This window comes from Chinchilla lanigera, unplaced genomic scaffold (assembly GCF_000276665.1).
Source record: "Chinchilla lanigera isolate Chin_1 unplaced genomic scaffold, ChiLan1.0 scaffold00061, whole genome shotgun sequence".
In the NCBI taxonomy this organism is placed as follows: domain Eukaryota; kingdom Metazoa; phylum Chordata; class Mammalia; order Rodentia; family Chinchillidae; genus Chinchilla; species Chinchilla lanigera.
Genome location: NW_004955462.1, coordinates 6,282,874 through 6,302,252, shown reverse-complemented (window position 1 = coordinate 6,302,252; position 19,379 = coordinate 6,282,874). Strand labels below are relative to the sequence as shown.

The 19,379-nt window shown below is 34.6% G+C and overlaps 1 protein-coding gene across 6 annotated transcripts in view; it reads left to right on the top strand.

The window, feature by feature from the left end:
* Positions 1-19,379, top strand: part of LOC102004253 (kinesin-associated protein 3) — a 170,370-nt gene that overhangs the window by 88,292 nt on the left and 62,699 nt on the right. For all 6 annotated transcript variants that reach the window (XM_005398164.2, XM_005398165.2, XM_005398168.2 and 3 more), the window contains one exon: positions 18,031-18,131. In XM_005398164.2, the coding sequence (XP_005398221.1) occupies positions 18,031-18,131 (101 nt within the window). The remainder of the gene's footprint in view (positions 1-18,030; positions 18,132-19,379) is intronic.

Below are 19,379 nucleotides of genomic sequence, written 5' to 3'. Positions count from 1 at the left end.
GTAAGCAGTCTTGTGCACAAACACCACACACAGCCTAACAAGAGCAGTGCAACACAGGGGCAGGATCACAGCCAAGCTGCTTGGCCTGCCTGTTGCGCTGATGTACTTATGGCCTGAGACCACTGTAGACAGCTGCAGTTGATGATGGCTGGAACAGAGTTCTCTTCCACTTGTGCCTTCTTGGGTCTCCAGCTGCACCAGGCTAGGTCCAGAGGCTCTGTCCACAGGCCCTGGGCTGGAGATAGGGGCTTTGTGATCCACTGGTGAATTTCGCTCACTTAGCACTGAACTCCAAGGCAAAGTCTTGCACTTGCTTCTTTATCTGCTGCCCAATGAAGGAAGTCATTCTCCGGGCTGTGCTGCACAAAACTGGGGAAGGTCTGATTTATTTCACTTATGAGTGTGGTCTCTAGTTGTGACCATTTACCTATAAAGGCCTTGAGTTTATCTTTCTTTATAGCTGAGTAATATTCCATTACATAAAAGTACCACAATTTTCTTATCCAATCCTTGGTGGATGGACATTTGGGTTGCTTCCACAATTTAGCAATTACAAATTGTGCTGCTATGAACATGGGTACACATATACCGCTGTGATATGATGTTTTCAGATCTTCTGGGAAAATACCCAGAAATAAATCAGACCTGCATGTGCAAGTATTGCATTGTCTCAATAGTGTAAAACCTGAAAGAATTAATTTAAACTAGGAGGTATGACAGACTTTGTGAAATGATAGGAAAACACTCAAGGGTAAAGGACAACTGGGATGGGGGAAAGAGAAGGGAAAGAAGGAGAAATTTTGTATGTATGTATATACAGGATAGCTAACATAGTTGTTCTACTGTCTTCTATTTCTTTGCTGAAAGAAACCATCAGTGAGTCCTTGATTGATCAGTATTGCATGTCTCTATCTGTTTTCATGAGAAACCACTTTAAAGATATCAATATGTAATACAACAAACATTGTTAATTTCCTACCACTTTGTAACTCTGTATTGTCTGTACTATTCTTTTGCTATTTTGTAAAAGGTTGTCTGTCTGTTAATGTTTTCCTCCTTTTATTTTTAAAATAAAAAAAAAAAAAAAGACTGGGGAAGGCGTGGAAGGAGCAGTCGCTTGGCCCCAGGCTGGCACTGCTCAGATGTTCCATCCAAGGGCACTGCCCTGGAGCCCAGGAGCAGGAGGCTTTGCCCAGTACTGAGTTTCACTTTGGTCATTCTGGTACTGAGTTCCAAGTCTGTAGTTGACACTTAATTCCTTCTTTCTCCCCAAGCAGAAGGAATGTGTCTCTAAACACTATGATAGTTGTAGTTGAGGAAGTTGTGATGTGGGTACCTCCTTCCTTTCTGCTTTCTTCACTGCTTCTTCTCTTTCTTATTATTTTTTTGCAACCAGTTATTATGATCTCTTACCTGGGTTCCTTACCTCTTGTGAAGGTAATTTCATGCATGAGTAGCTGTTCAAACCAATATTTTTCTGGGGAAACTGTCACTGGACAGCCTTACTGTGCTTCCATCTTGCTGTCCTTGCCCAGTCTTTTATAATGAAGCTAATTCCATACACAGGGCTCTGCCGTCACTATACACGGTATTCACTTCTCAAGGTCCCAGCTGCCAAATACCATCCACTGAGTGTTAGGTTTCCACATCTGAATTTTGGGGAAACATAAACATCCTATAGTAGAAAGTTTTTTTAAAATCACTCACATCTTTATTTTCTGATATATTTTCTGGAATTTAATCCCCAAAAACTAATTTAAATTTTTATTGAGAAATAGTATAGTATAATGATTAAAAAGCATGGACTTTGGAGCCAAAGTGACTGTTAAAGTGCTTTATGTGTGTAGCTGTTGTTTTTATTATCATTTATTCAAGTTTACAGTTCTGAAGATAATTAGATAAAGCTTTAAATTCTATTTCTGTACCCAAGGATTTTCTCTTGAAGTGTCCCAGAGCACTATGTAGTTATAATTTCTATATACAATTCTTCTGTTTTCCTTCCCTAGCCCCTGTCCTTGGCTGTCACTTCTCATTTCTTTTAAACTAGCAGCATTGGCATAGCAGAAATTTTCCTCTCCTATAATGATACATTTCTCATCTCCTGTGGTCTTAGAAACTGACAACTGAATTTATTTAAATTGCATATATTTTTAAAAATGAATTCCCAAAGAATACCCTAAGGCATCTCCTCCTAGTAATATTCTTGAGCTTTCTGCATGAAAATTGTAACAGTTCTTGTGACTGTGAAGAAACCTGTTTTGCTTGTCACTCTCTTTTTGTTCAAATTGTATTTAGTATATAATTGACTTTCTAGCATTACATTTTTTAATGTATGTTATGTGTGTAGAAAATTAAATCAATAGTTCCTAACACAATAAACTAAACTTCCCAATTTAGATTTTAGTGATATATTTAACATGTCTGATGTTAGGCTGCTAAGCTTATATAAAAGATAGGATAAAGAAGTACTATAAAGCATATGGATTTTAAACATTTAGGAAATAGCTGGGCGTGGTGCTGCATACCTCTAATCCCACCATTCAAAAGGCTGAAGCAGGAGGATCACTGAGAAGAGTTTAAGGCCAGCCTGAACTACATAGTGAGACCCCATCTGAAAAAATAGAAAAGGGGGCAGAGTTGTGGAGGAGAGAAGCGGGTGGAGGGAAAAAGAAAGAAAAGGAAAGAAAGGGTTAGGAAACTCATTTATAGCAGTGGATTTCAAAGGCTTTTTTTAACCTAATCCATACTAAAATACATTTCACATTGTAGTCCAACACTTACATGCATATATATGTATATGTGTGTATATCAATACATATTATATTATTTATGAAATATATTACAGTTTTAATGTGTAGAATTAAACAAGAATGTTTAGGAAACAGTATTTACCTATTCTGTGTGCAGTGCTTGCTTTTTTTTCATACTAGTTATTATGTACTTGATAATTTTATCTCCTGTGATTGATTTAATGTTCAGCTAAAGGCATTGAACTAGAGGAAGTAATTAAAATTTTATTTTGTTTTGTTTTTTCCAAACCTTTAGAAATATCATTGGTTTTGCTGAGTCTTTTTAAAGTTTTATCATTAATTGATTTTTAATGGGTTGAACAGTGATCTTAATCAAAATTATTTTTTGAGGAAATGTACCCACAGTGATTCCATTAAATTGACATTCAAAGAAAAATGCGAAAACACTTGGTGAAAGTCCAGTATCTAAAGAATTGTAGACTCATTTTCTTTACTGAAATTAAGGGAAAGATTTAAACATTAAGTAGAACAGGAGTGATCCATTTACTTTTTTTCACCAGATAAATGTGTATTATATGTTCAAGTTGATAGATGATTGAATTAAATAATTACCATATATATATATATAACAGTTCTAAAAGATGCAAAATGGGCCAGGGATGTAGCTCAGCAGCTACATCCTCACAGTGCCTGCCTGGCAAGTGTGAGGTCATGAGTTCGATTTCCGTACAGTAAATAAATAAATAATGCAAAAACCCAAAAGGACTTTTCTAGGGCTACACTCACAGATCTTTGCAGAAGTGACCTTTATAATGTTTCCCCTAGAAATTCCATCAGTTTTAAGTAGGCTTTCTTATTATTGCTTGGGGAACCCATAATTGGAAAAGTGCTTTTACAGTTAATAATAGATTATTTTAAGTAGAGAACAATGAATTGTGAATCTTTGAGTTGCAATAAATCTATGTAATATGAATAGTTAATCCCCTCTTGTGTTTCCTGAAACATATATTTAGTACATTGTGACCCCTGCTATTATGAGACTGATGTTAATTGCTGAATAACATTTTCCAAAGTTTATTAGGAGAATAAACTGAAAGTATGTATATACAATATCAGATAATTTAAGTAACTATTAACGGCAGAGAAGTTGTGTTAAAGCTCAAATCTTTTGCCGTATGTCTCTCTTAGGGAACCAAAAATTGAATAGAATCAAAAATTTAATGTTTGATCGTGTCAAGCATTTCACTTAGGAATTTTAATTTGGCTTTTTCTTTTGATACCAGAGACATGCAGACTACTAAGAAATAGTAGAGATCATTAGTTATATTTTTTTTTAATCTTCATTCACCCTGAAAAGGGTTTAAATAGTTTTGTCTTTCCTAAGCACAAAAAAAGAGAAGGCAATATTTCTTGAATGGTCTGAAGTATTTTAATTGGTTACATGAAAAATTTTACATCTTAATATTCTTTTATTTTCCTTTACTTAAGTATCATAAAATTTATTTGTTATTTCATTTTTTTATATGTTAACTTTCCTAAATTTTCAGGATCCTAAGCTCATTTCTTCTTAGTTCAGTATCAATTACAAGCCTTTCTAGTTTTATCATTTCTGTATTTTGACACATAGTTTATATCTGTTAACTTTATGTTGCCATCTGGGGAGATCTAGCATAGCCAGTGCTTTCAGCAAACAAGATTAAATACAAATTGAGTTAGACTTAGAAAGCTTGGCTTTACAAAGCTAATTGTTAGATACAATCTATTCCAGCTTTTCATGGTGTTAAGTTTTTAAAGGTGTTTAAAGATTTTTTTTTTTTTTGGCCCATCTAAGAGGTAAATTATCCAAAAAAAATTCTCTTTGTCAGAAAACCTCAAGCTATTTGACTTTGATGTGTCTCAGGAGTGTTCCCTTATGTCAGAGTATCTTAGATTGGAAGATGGCAAGGAAACTGCTTGTCATAGTATATTCTTCAGTACCCTGGAGAATGCACTGGTTGTATTTCAAAAATAACTCAAAACATGAAATTTTCATAGTTTTTTGCCTGATGCTCCAGACAGATTATTGCTTTGGCTTAGATGTTTCATGAGCTAAATATTTGATGGGCTTGAGGATGATGATAGCACAGAAGCAAGCATAAATACTCAGTTGAAGAACCTAGTTCATCATGACATTGGTTCTTGTGTGAAACTTGAGAATCATGCAGTACAAAGGCAGTGTTTATTATAGAGTACATACTTGACATCTTTCACTGTTTTATTTTAGACAATTATGATTTTTTTGCACTGGCTTTTTTTCTCCTGTCCTGAATGATACTGGCATACATTTTAGTTTGAGGTTGAGTAATGTTCAGATTTTTCACATCAACTTTTAAAATATTAACTTGATTTTCAAAGGAAGTTAAACTCAAGGCAATAAACTATAAAATATACAAGACCCATCATACATATATGAATTTTTGCATTTGTTAAACACAGAACAGGTACAGCCAGCCTAGTGATTAGCCAGATTAAGTAGCTAGCTATGAATTATAGGCAACCACTGCACAAATTCTCTTTTCTGTAAGTCTTCCCTGTCCACTAGTTGATTGTAAGAGTTTGGTAGTTACAGCATCAGTTTAAAATGTTTTGGTCTCAGGATTTCTAAAAGTTACTGAGAACTTAAAAGCACTTTTGTTTATATGGAATTATATTTATGGGTATTTATCATATTTAAAATTAAAACAAAATTTTTATTTAATCATTTTCAAATAGCAAAATGAACCTGTCATATTAGCTTTTATATAAAATTTATATGAAAAATAACTTTTTTTGGAGACAAGGTCTCAACTGTGTAGTAGTACAGGCTGGCCTTGAACTCACTTATGTAGCCCAGGCTAGCCTCAAACTCATGGCTATTTTCCTGCCTTAGCCTCCCAAGTGGCTGGGATTTCAGGTGCATGTCATCATGCCCAGAAAAGATAACTTTTAAAACTAGAAGAGTTGCACTGTTTTATATTTAGCAAATCTCTATGTTTAGTCAAGCATATTGGATCACATCTGGCTCTTGTATCTCCCTAATCTGTGATGCTGTCATATGTCATGTAGCTCTTGAAAATTCAATTATATACTTATGAGAGAATGAGAGTTTAAAAACAGGAAACGTTTTAAATAAAATAAAAATAAGAAAGTATTATATTGGTATTGTTATAAAAATGGTGTGATTCTGTGGGCCTCTTTCTGGGCTCTAGGACCACACTCTGAAAGCCAGTGCAGCAGAGATTTCCTTTAAAGCTTTTAGTTCCTAGTAAATGCAAACACTCACACTCGTAGTGGTAACATTATACCAGGAGTCTCAAATCAGCAGCTCCAATCCACCTAGAAGATATGTTTGGTTTGGTTAATACATACTTTCTTAATTTTATATTTGGATATCTAGGCAGGATCCAAACCCTCTTTTCCCCCAGATAATTCTTTGTCTTATTTGTAAACATTTAGTTATATCATTTGCTTTATACTTTGAGCATATGAGTGTTCAACCACTTACATTTCAATGAGAATTATGTTTTCCAATTTATGTGGTGCTTTGTGAGGGAGTTGGGAGAGATATAGCATCCTGTGGCAGAACAACAGTGAAAGATCCAAGTTCAGAAGGTTATCATCAGACAGTAAATTCTGGATAATTAAATGATTTTAATGCTGCCTGACAATTATACATTTTCTTAGTCTGGTCATTGTCCTCTTCTCATGGTGAGAACTTCATTCCTGTATTTGTTCATCGATAATCATACACCTCTCTTTATTCTCATTCTAAGCTCAGTACTTTGCTTCCTATTTTAATGAGATAACTCCCACAAGTCCCTGTTACTCAGTTACCCTCCCACCTGCATCTGCAATTTCACCTTGGCTTCTCTCCCATTATTATGGATGAACTGGCCCCTGCTCTTACAACAGACCAACACTCCCTCATGGCCATACCCTTTTCTCCTGTTCAGGATTCTTTCTCAGACAATTCTCCTTTCTGTCTTGCACCAATTTTTCCCTCCAGTGGATCTTTGCATCATCACCCAAGTATGCTGTGCTTTCTTCCATCTTAACAAAGGTTATTCTTTTTTTTTTTAATTTTAAAAAAAAAAGGAAAATATTAACAGACAGTCGACATTTTACAAAATAGCAAAGGAACAGTACAGACAGTACAGAGTTACAAACAGAGTGCTAGGGAATTAACAATGCTTGTTGTATTACATATTGATATCTTCAAAGTGGTTTCTCATGAAAACAGATATAGACATACAAAGCTGATCAACCAAGGACTCATTGACAGTTTCTTTCAGCAAAGAAATAGAAGACAGTAGAACAGCCATGTTAACTATCCTGCATATACATACATACAAACTTTCTCCTTCTTTGCCTTCTCTTTTCCCATATCCCAGTTATCCTTTACCTTTGAGTGCTTTCCTATCAATTTACAATGTCTATCATATCTCCTAGTTTAAATTAATTCTTTCAGGCTTTACACTAGAGAAACAATGTGATGTTTGCACATGTATGTTTGATTTATTTCACTTATGATTATGGTCTCTAGTTGCGACCATTTACCTATAAAGGCCTCAAGTTTATCTTTCTTTATAGCTGAGTAATATTCCATTATATAAAAGTACCACAATTTTCTGATCCAATCCTCAGTGGATGGACATTTGGGTTGCTTCCACATTTTAGCAATTACAAATTGTGCTGCTATGAACATAGGTGCACATACATCACTGTGATATGATGTTTTTAGATCTTCTGGGAAAATACCCAGCAGGGGGACAGCTGGGTTGAATGGGACCTCTAGACCTAGTTTTCTGAGGGATCTCCAAACTGATTTCCACAGTGGTTTCACCAGTCTGCATTCCCACCAGCAGTGGAGAAGAGTTCCTATTTCTCCACAGCCTCGCCAGCATTTGTTACTGGTTGATTTCTTAATGCTAGCCATTCTTACTGGGGTAAGGTGGAATCTCAGTGTTGTTATCACCATGCACCAAACTCAAGTCAAAATGGTTCACAGATCTCAATATTAAACCAGAAACACTAAAGCTATTGGAAGAGAAGGTAGGTAAAAACCTTGAAGACATAGGGGTAGGCAGAGAGTTCATGAATAAAAACCAAATTGCACGTGAAACACTTGAAAGAATCAACAACTGGGATCTCATCCTACTGAAAAGTTTCTGCACATCTAAAGAAATCACCAGCAAAGTAAAAAGAAAACCCACAAACTTGGAGAAAATTTTAGCTGATTGTCCCTCAGACAGAGGGCTTCTATCTAGAACATATAAAGAATTAAAAAATATCAGCCCCTCCAAATTCAAAGACCCAATCCAAAAATGGGCAGCTGAGATGAATACACACTTCTCAGACAAGGAGATACAAATGGCAAATAAATATATGAGAAAATGTTCAACATCATTAGTCATTCAAGAAATGCACATCAAAGGTTATTCTTGATTTTCATTTCTTTTACCTACCAGCTGTCATACTATTTCTTTTGTTTACATTTAAACTCTCCTCAGAATAATTATCATTTCCTGTCACTGATTTCTTTTCATATGCATTCATTCCTCAACCAACCAACCTCTGTTCCTCAGTTTCCCTCTCCTTTATGTCCTCTTTTTCTCTTTTTTTCCTTTACTGTTCTGTACACTTTAAAATCTTTTCCAGTCAAGCTTTCACTCCTGTCCCATACCTCCCACATATACACTCCATCACTTATGCTGGTCAAGTTCTGCTGACCTCTACATTGGTAAATCCAGCGGTCAATTCCTAGTTCCCATATTACCTAACCTTTCAGTGACATTTGCTATAGTTCCTTCTTCCTTTCACTGTTTTCAATTACCCAGTATTTTTATGGTGTTTATCCTAAGCACCAATTCTCCTCAGTCTCATCTTTTGCTTCTACCTCATTTAGTAAGCATTTAGAATGCATCCCAGAGCCTAGTCCTTGGTCTTTTCTTCTGTCTATACTTAGTCCCCTTGATGACTTCATCCATTGCACTTGAATACTCTACCTATACTGATGATTCAAAAATATAAAGATGCATAATCATAGCCTCCTTTCTGATTTCTTTACTCCAGATATTAGCACTTGGATACCTTATTAGCATCTGAGGTTTAACACATTCAAAATTAAGCACCTGATATCTACCCTACCTTCACCTAAATTTCTTACTTTGTCTTTCTCATCTTAGTAAATGGTAATGTCATTTTTCTAATTAACCAGACCAAAATTGGGGCAGTTATCCAGGACTTTTGCTTTTCCCTTCTACACTACATTACCTGTCAGGTAATTCAATCAGCTCTGTTTTCAAAATATAGCTGCTATCATTCTGATCCCAGCCACCACTATGTCTTTCCTGACTTGGTATAGTAGCGTTCTATAATTTTTGTGGTTCCACTCTCACTGTACATTCTCTTCTTAACACAGCACACAGAGTGGTCCTATTAAAATTCAATTCTCGGCTCAAAACCTTCCAACGACTTCTCATCTCAAAGTGACAGAGTTCTTACAATGGCCTATAGGAGTTTATATATATATATGTTCTGTTATGTCTCCTCCCTGTGACTATATCTTCTAATTCTTTCTTATTTTTTCTGTTGAGGACACATTGGCCTCCTTGCTATTGCCTGACCTCGACAGGCAACTTTTCCATTTCCTCTTTCTTCTCCTTAGAATATTCTTCCTTAGGGTTTGTTTGTTTGTAGATGGTGGTACTGGGAATTGAACCCAGGACCTTTAACTAGCCTACATATGCAGCCCCCTTTTTCCTTTTAGGGTCTTGCTAAGTCGCTCAGTTTTCCAGGCTGGCCTTGAATTTGTAATCTTCCTGCCTCGGCTGCCCATAGTACTGGGGCTACAGATGTGCACCACAGTGCTTAGCTTCTTCCCTAGTTTTTTGCGAGGTCTATTTCCTTGCTTCTTTCAGGCTTTAGTTTCTGGTTGGTTCCCTACTGAAAAGTTTAAACCATGGCCCCTGACACTCTTTTTACCCTTTTCCTGTTTTATTTTTCTTCATAGTACTTACTTCATGTAATTATTTTAAATATTATCTCTGTAACACCAACCAACCACTGCTACCACCCACCAGGCTGCAAAGACTGTAGTGCTATGAGAATAAAAAATTGTAACACCTTTGTTCACTTTTGGATTCTCCGTGCCTAGAACAAGGCCAAGAACATTGTAGATTCTTGATGCCTGGTAGGTGGCTAGATCGATGAATGGATGCAAGGAATAAATATCTAAAGACATGAGCTTGACCCTTTACCTCATTCTTTATAAGCTGAATGGTATTATGCAAATCAGCAGATCTTCACTGAGATTTTCATCTCATTTAGAAAATGAGAGAATAAAATGGGTCAATCCCATAGGATTACTCAGAGAATCAGGTGAGAGAATTAATGTGTATTTCATAACTAAAAAGTCCCACAAATGCTATAGTCGTGATGGGAAAGAGGAGAATAGTGAGAATAATGGAGAATATTAAGAATATTAATATTAATTAAGGAGAATAATGTTCGCTGAATGAGAGATCAGGAGCACAAAAAGCAGTTTTCATTACTTACATAACTTCTTTTAATAAAATGTGTAATTTAGAACACAGCTCTGCTAATACAGTGATATTCAAAGTGTGGTCCACTGACTACTATTTGGTTTGTTGTTATTTGTAAATAGTCTAAAATGAATTAAGTCCAGAAATTGAAAATTAGCATTTAGATGTATATGGCAGTTTCACAAAATAAGATTATGTCTCTTGAATGAAATCATACTTTTGGACTTCTAATTTGAGCATCCTTTGTTTAATTTCATTTTTGTTGTGTGTAACTAAAGTATTGATCCTTAGCATATTAGAAGAAAAATAAAAACCTGGCCCCCTGACCATAAGTAGAGACCCACTCTTCAATCCTAGAGAAGCAAAGTATTCCTTAAAAGTATTCAAAAGTTCATTTAATGTTGCACCCAATATCACAAGTTATTTTTCCTTGTGATTCTACCTTAGGTCATTTTTAAGGAGAAATAAAATGAGGAATTAATAGTGTTACGTGCTGCTGCAGCTGCTGTTTTTTTATATTTATTATAATTATAAGAGCTATAAATCATAATAAATATTTTAGTGCTTGACTCTTAGTAAGCATTTTTCATATATAATTAATAAACCTATGTATAATTTAAAAATTAACTAGTTTAGACATATTTTCCTTTAATCATTAAAGCCACAATGGTCAGTGATACAGTACTGAATACTACTAGTATGAAGGCTTGAGCCATAATTTAAATCTTGATTCAAATTTCTTGATTTTGTAAGTTAAAGGTTGTATGTAAGTATTAATTTGCACGGCTGGTTTGTGCAGAAACTAACTTCATTAATTGTAGCAGAAAAATTTTGTGATTCCTATATTCGATAGTACACATCAGGACTGTTGCACAATTTTACGTGAATCATCTCAAAAGTATATTAATTTATAATAGGAGTAATGTTAGACCATATTGTCTTCACTGGAAGACAGATCAAAGTTTCTAAATAGTTCTAAATTGATATAAATGTTTCTTTATTTTGTAACTAGACTCTAGAATTGGTTTTGAGAGTACTAGTGGCACCTGATTTATTTTTGCCTAGATTACATTTAGGTAATAGAGTTTCAGGCCATTTTACAGAGTTTTAAAAAGATTTCATCAGCATGTAGACAGTCAGTCCAGGTCAAGTGTTAAGTGATAAATGGTTGATTTTTTTCCGGTTTAGACAAGTCTGATTTCCCTTATTGTTGGAGATCACCAGAGCAGATACCATTGGACTCTTAACTTTGATCACATAGAAATTGAGGGTTATTTCCTTTGACCATTCTGTCATGTGTCCTTAAATGAAATTTGACAGTGTTAAGTTCTTGAACATCTTTGAAATTTTCCCATCATGTTAAATTCACTTTTTTCATTATATATTAATGTCTTACTGTTTAACTAATCAGCAGCCTCATAAATTGAAGGAATAAAAATTTTTATTTTTTAAAAGAGCCAGTTTGTAAGTGGCCTTTTCAGACTAATTTATTAAAAACTGTTTGGAAATGATCAGGGTATTTTATATGTAGGAGGTATTTTCCACTTTCTTGGAAATTAGATTGCTGTTATGATGGTTTCTTTAAAAAATTTAAGTATTTTTTCAAAAAACTTGGTTTGGCCTGTTTACCAAACTTCTGGAATTTCACACATCTGTTTCAGAATGCAGCTCCTCATAGACTACTGCGCTGTTTCTCAATTTTAATAGCCCTCATTTATCCTATAAATAAATCTACATTTTCTTACCTGATCAAGTGAGCAAACAATAGGGGTCAGCTGTGGCAAACACTAACAAAAAGCACATGTCTCCCCGTCAGAGTGAGGTAGAGTCATATCAAGAGTGCTTGAAGTTATTAATGGCAGTAAAATTTATGCTTCCTCCTGTTTTCCCAATTAAATCAAGGAGCCTTTTTTCTTAAGATTCTTCTATTGCCAGCTGGTTCCAATACTATGTGTGTGAATATTGCCTGTGGTGTCTCCATTTCTAGATGGTAAAATTTGGCCAAAGCACATTAAGTCAGTGGTGTGGACCTGTAAGCTAGAAAGCAGTCATCGTTAAGGGCTTTATTTTGTTCCTCCTCATTTGTACCACAGGGCTGCATAGTTCATAGGATTTATTACAAATAAGCTGCAGTATTTTCTGGATGTAATCAAAGAATTCTATGGACAAGGTAACAAAATAATTGAAAACACATTGAAAAATAAACAACATAGCTAAATGTGCAATTGTGCAATTAAAAAATGAAAATCTATCAAAAATGTTAGATATTAGAGTGCTCATTTAGTGACTAGCTATTACTATAGAGAACTGGTTAACTGAACGGTAGATTTACAGTTTGTTTCTCATTGTGTTAAATTTTGGACATAAAAATCATTTATCACAAAACTTATTATACTTTCTTCTTACTAATCATTATAACTTATAAATTCTGTCATTTTCCCACATACCACTTGATTAAAAATAATTGTCCTTTATCATTAAATCTTTTATAAAAATAGAAAACCATCCAGCATAGTTGCAGTGTCAAAAATTGATCTGTTAAAAAAAATTGAACTGAATATGTATCTGCAGTACATGCTTATATTCCCACTTCTGTTATGTTTGCATGCAGTCTTTGTGACTTCAAAGGGGCTATTCTACTTCAAATGAAGACATGGGGGAGAAGGGAATGAGAATCTGGCTAATAATGTGGCCATGACTGCATTCTTACTCTGTTTTTACAAAGGTCTCTGGTCTGCTCCAGAGGCGGAAATTTGGCTTTGAGTTCTGGTATTCAGAAATCATATTTCTGCTTAACTGTGAATGGAAAGTCCCAAGTGTCTTACAAGATTAGTAGCTGCATGGTGTTTTTACTAATCAGTTTGGAGATGAAAAAATTAAAGACATTTTAAAATTCAAAACCCATCAGCATGTGTTTGCCCTTTAATTGGCAGAAAAATGGATCATGAGAACAGCCTAAAGAGCTGATTTATTTCTTTCTTTCTGCTCTTTGGGTTGAACTACAGCTGTAAATTTCTTTAAAAAGGAAAAAGGTAGGCAATGTTTCTTATAAACTATCGAATGTATTTTATAAGTGTAGTAATTCCCACAAAATCAGTTACGGGGGCTAATGACTAGTTTGTTAAGGTATTAACTGCCCTCAGCTGGGAGTGACCAATTTGGAGGGGGATGGCTGTACAAATGCTAAGATACTCAGTAACACTTTCAAATAATGATCCAGCTAATTAAGGGTGAATTCCTGTGGAAATCCTATGGAAGTACTTATAACCTGTGCATTTAATGACCAGTGAGTTGATCGTGATTCATGTTTATTACCATAAATACCAAAGGAATCATAGTGACTAGGCCATTTTTTTCTGTCCTGCCCTTATTACTTGAACTGATTTCACTAATCCACCTCCAGTCATTAAGAAACTAGTTTTCAAAATATCCAGTCTTTTCATTGTTCTGCTCGAAATTCACAGAGCCTTTAGTGCCACGCCAGCGTACCAATTGTTGGCAGCCTGTTTTAACTTGGGGTGCCATTAGGAAATAATCGGTGTCTATTAGTCTTAAAGGAGGCCTTTTGAAATGCTGCCAGTTGTAGGATGTGAAGGAATCATAGATGGTTAGCTATGGTTTATGGTTTCTAACCATGAATTCTTATGAGAAAATCATACCCTCCAACCCTATTTCTTATAGGAATTCATTTAGGGTATGTAAATGTTTGCCTGCCAACAAGACTTTATTTTCTGTGCTCAGCTGGGTTTAAATGATGAAATCAGATTGTACTTCCAGACATCTTCCCACTCTGCATAACTCACTTTTGTCCTAAAGTGCTTTGTCATTTTGTTGTGGTTATCAGGTGTTTACTAGATGCCATGAAATTATAGGCTGCATTTTAATTAAAAAATGAATCATTTATATACTCATTTATGAGACAATAGATACCTGCGATTATCTACTACAGTCTTTATTCATATATTTCACTTTCCTAGAGGGGAAAGGAAATACTTGTAAGATACAAATTAGAATCAGGAAAATAACATCTAGGAAAAAGAGTATTTATAAAATATTACATTTTTTGGAATGAAAGGGCTAGTTCGAATGAATACCAGTTTGTACCTTTTTTCATTCCCTAAGTAAATAATAAATGAGGAAATTAATTGTGCAGATATTTGTAAATCAATTGTTTGCATTCTAAGAGAACTTTTGCCCAGACAGAATACAGAAGACATCAGAAACTTGGCTTAGATATATATCTGAATATAATACAGTTCCTTAGATCTGTCATCACCTCTTTTCACACTTTCCTCAAAGGAAAAAAATATGCCTGGTGCAGCACCGGTTATATTCCTGTTTCTTTGGTCCAGCTGTGTTTAGACCAAACATGAAGGGATACCTCTGTGTTGTTGGAAGCAGGGTAGCTAATTATGAGTTTTGTCTCAGACTTCTGTCCTTTCATCTCTTGGTAGCCCATCCCCACTATAATCATTGCCCACTCTAAAGAGTGAAAACAAGTTCCATTAAAAATAGCGAAGCATGAAAGCAGAAAGAGAAATTTGTAATGTATGTGTAGAAGCTGGTTTGGGGGTAGCTCATTTTCTTTTCTCAATTTTTATTAAGGAATTTATGAGAATGAGAGAATGTTGGAGTGTTCTTATTAGATAAGGGTCACTTGAGTGGAGCCTCTAGTATAAGATGACTTTCTAAGCCCATGCTTTCAGAATAGCAGGGTTTTATAAGCAAATGTCAAGCACTGGTTCAGAGTATCCCTCTGAGTTTTGTAAAGCTCATCCCAGAGAAATCTTCGCTGCTTCTCAATCCTACTTGACTTCTAAGCATAGTTTTGAGGATAGAAAAATACATCACTACATATATATTAGGAACTTATGGTAACACTGTTCTATTGGTAAAATAAAAAATGTTATTTTGACCTACTGATGACAATAATTATATTTATTGAATTGATTTAATACTATCAGACTATGGTAAGTGCTTTACTGGGATTCTGCCACCTAATCCTTGCATAACAACCTTTCAAGATAGGTAACGACATTATCCTACTTTTATAGATGAAGAAACTGAAGCACAAAATCTACATAGTCTGCAAGACCAGATAGCTAATGAGTGGCAGAACCACAAATTTAACCCAGTATCTCTGCCTCCAGAGCAGTTTTGCCCCTGCCAAGAACATCGGTCCTCCATTGGAACCACCTGTACCTAGACACAGATTCTCTGATTTCATGTCTATATTTCATCTCACTGCTTCTCCAACCTTTGCACTTTCTTTCTCAAAAGTCACAGATCCTAAGACATCTCTTCTAGGAGCATCTGCCTTCGGTACTATTCCCTAAGGAATAATGATACTAACATATTTATCTGGCATTGATTTGGTTTTTGCTTTTGTTTGTTTTGTTTTTTGCAGTCCTGGAGTGGAACTCTAGGGCCTCGTGCATGCTAGGACAGTGCTGTGCTACTAAGCTGTATCCCACAGCTATTTGACATTATTGATTTCCCTCTTTCTGCTGTCTCCTGAAAGGCTCATTAAAAAGTATGTGCATGGGCTTTATAGTCAGTGCTAGGCATGAATCCCAGATTCACATCGATATTTCTTTTTGAAAGAGTTACAACCCCAGTCAGTATCATTGCCTAGTTTCTAAGTCAAAGAATACTACCTACCTCTTCAGTTGTTGTCAAGGCTAAATTGAGAAAATGAATACTGAACATGGAATAGGAGTTATGTCATTGTTTAGCTCTGTCTCTCTCCCTTTCTCTCAAAGAACGTTGGTGTTAGAAAGTTTGTTCTGCTTATAGCCTTAGTCCTTAAGAGTTTCTGTTTCTATTCGTCCTTTAGTTTTCAGCAAAGTTCTGGCTAAGCTGATCATTTTAGGAAAAGAGTATGAGAAATTTGGGACATATTTAGAGGAGTTTTTTGCTTGTTTATTTTTAATAGAGGATCACAGATAGAGAAGAATGTGACAGTGTTAGGAAGAATTGCAAGGAGAGTTTACCTTTGACCATGAATGTGGAGAGAAAAAGAGAAAACAAAAACATCAGCAAGTGCAGAATTAGGACTGGCTGCAGAGGAAGCATCACGTTTTTTTGTAAATAGAGACTTAGTTTTGCTATAAAGTATTGTTATGTATGAGGACTTCTTTTGCATATTACTCACCAACTTATTATAAATTACTATAACATTAGGATTCTTCTTTATACCTTCTATTCTGAATTTATTTATTTATATATATGGAGAGAGAGAGAAGAAAGAGAGAGAGAGAGAGAGAGAGAGAGAGAGAGAGAAAGAAACTGGCCTTATTATTCTTTAAAGGGAGCACATATTTCCTAATGGCAAATCTTTATTTCCTTTCACTTTATATGTGTGATGCACCAGCTAAAGACATTGGTTTTTAGAATCTTTTTACTGACACTAGCAACAGACAGACTCTCCTGGAGCTTGAATTCTATCCTGTTTCATTCTTAGCCCCACGTTGTATTTTAATGTTTGATGATTTACTTTGATATTGGAGAGTCTTTTATATTGATTATTAATTTCTCTTTCTTTGTTCCTTTTACCATCAAGTAAGTTCCATGGCTTCAAATCCTACTTTTCAGTGAATCCACTGTATAGAGAAAATATTTTCAAATATTTTATAAAAATTAAGTAGCACTAGAGCTTACCCATAGATGAACAAACAAACAAACAAAAAAAAGCTCTGTCAGAGAGGGAAGAGACTGATATTCAAAATTTTAGAGTTTGCTTTAGTATCCTATTTGAAAAGATTTTATAATATTTCACTTGCTTCGGAAAAAAAATACAAGTACTGTTTGACCAGAACCTAAGATATTTGTCTCCTTGAGGAAATAAAGTTAAATTGTTTTCATTTTTCACCTTCACATCTTAGAAACCTGTGTAAATACATTTTCCTATGGTAAGTATGCTCTGATGTTTTGAAATAGTATAAATGAATGCCTTCAACACTGTAAACATGTGATTTATGAAAATCTAATATAATTGCTCTGATCTCAACAAATAATGTCTACTATTATTGGAGGAATTTCACAATTTTTGCATTATTTTTCCCTCTAAATAAAACCCTCAACTTCAAATAATTAGTATAAACAATATATCTTCTATAGCCATTGATATTAATATTCATCTTTTAAGATTTTAAATATGACTTTCTCTCTTATATCCTTGCTTTATATCTAGGCACATACTCTACCACTGAGCTACATCCCTAGCTCAGAACAGTCTAACCTCAAAAATGCTGAGATACTCCTTAGACTATGCTTAGTTTAGCATTTTATAGTCATAAATATTTTTATGTTACAAATAGTTTTTATTTCTTTAATCTTTTGAATGTTCCCAGTTTTAATCCATAGAAATCATATATACTTTTTTGTTTACTGTTTTTTATGCATGGTTACCGTCAAGAGGTTTTATTAACCAGACGTTTTGGTAAGACAATAAGGATGAGGAGGTCACTGACCCACCCTCTTTTATTTTGAGCTACTGAAAATGGTACATTTTTAAGGACATGGCTATTTTTTCTGCAAATGTATCCCAGAAAATGTTAGTATGCTCCGAGCTTTGGATTTAAATTAGGAAGCTCCAAATATTTTCCACATTAAGATACAAGGTTTTTTACTCATTAGTTTCAGTTTTAGCATATTAATTTGAGTATGTATCGAGCATGTATGTATGTACTTCACTATATCCATTATTTTATTCTTAGGCAATGAAAACTACAAACAAATAGCGATATGTGTGCTTTACCACATAAGCATGGATGATCGCTTTAAGTCAATGTTCGCATACACTGACTGTATACCACAAGTAAGTCTAAGTGTTTTAACACTTAAAATATATATTTTGTTTTGCTCTCTTCTCCTGATTTGTAAGATCTAATTTTCCTTAAAACTTATTGTCACAAATATAAGTTTGTTATAGAAAATTTAGAAAATACAGAACTGGAGCCAAGTTCCTGGGTTCAATGATCAGCACTTCACTAAAATAAAGTACAGGATTATGTGAAAATGAGAATAACTGTTATCCCAAACCCAGAGATAACTGTTTAAGATTTGGTACACTTTCTTCTATAGACTTAAAAAATAGGGCTGGGGATTTATCTCAGCGGCAAAGCGCCTGCCTGGCAAGCGCAAGGTCGTGAGTTCGGTTCCTGGTACCGGAGAAAAACCAAAAAAATATATATATATAATAATAATAATAATAATAATAATGTACTAGGATTGTATGCTATACATAATTTTCATATATTGCTTTATTAATAGATCATGCATATATTCTCGTTGAATACTCTTCAAAAACTATTTTTAATATGTATATGTATTGTTTCATGACCATCATTTAAATATTGTTGAATTATATGTTTAGACTTTTTTCTGGTTTATCACATAAAAACATAAACAAATGCTTATCCATATCTATAAATTTTCCTTAAGAACACTGTGTCTTTGACACATTTTGATCAAATTATGTTCTAAGAAAGAATAAGTTTATATATCTAGCCAGTCTTTCACTTTTAACAATAGTGGTTATTACTGTTTCTCCAACAGTATTTATTTTTCATGAATATTGTTTACAAGTATTTCCCAGTTGTTACACACCTTTTAATTTTGTTTATAGTTGACTGTTTTAAGTGCTCTGCATTTGGTTTTAACAGTATGGTTCTCAAGAACGATTTTTTTCTCCCCTTCCCACCTTCCCTCTTCCCTCCCCCTCTTCCTCTTCTTCCTCCTCTTTTTCTTTTCTTTACTAGGGATTGAACCCAGGACCTTATGCTACTCGGAGTGTACTGTACCACTGAACTACATCCCCAGCCATATTATTTGAGACAGTGTCTTAATATGTTGCCCAGGCAAACCTTAAACTTGTAGTCCCCCTGCCTCAGCCTCCTGAGTAGCTGAGATTGTAGGCATCCGCCACCATTTCTTCTCTTGCTTAATATATTTCACATGTTAGTTCTATTTGTTTTGAACAAGCCTTTTTTTAAAGTCTGTTTTAGGGTTAGAGATTTCATGTCTCTGTGATTGTACTCTTAGGAATATTTACACTCATGGAATC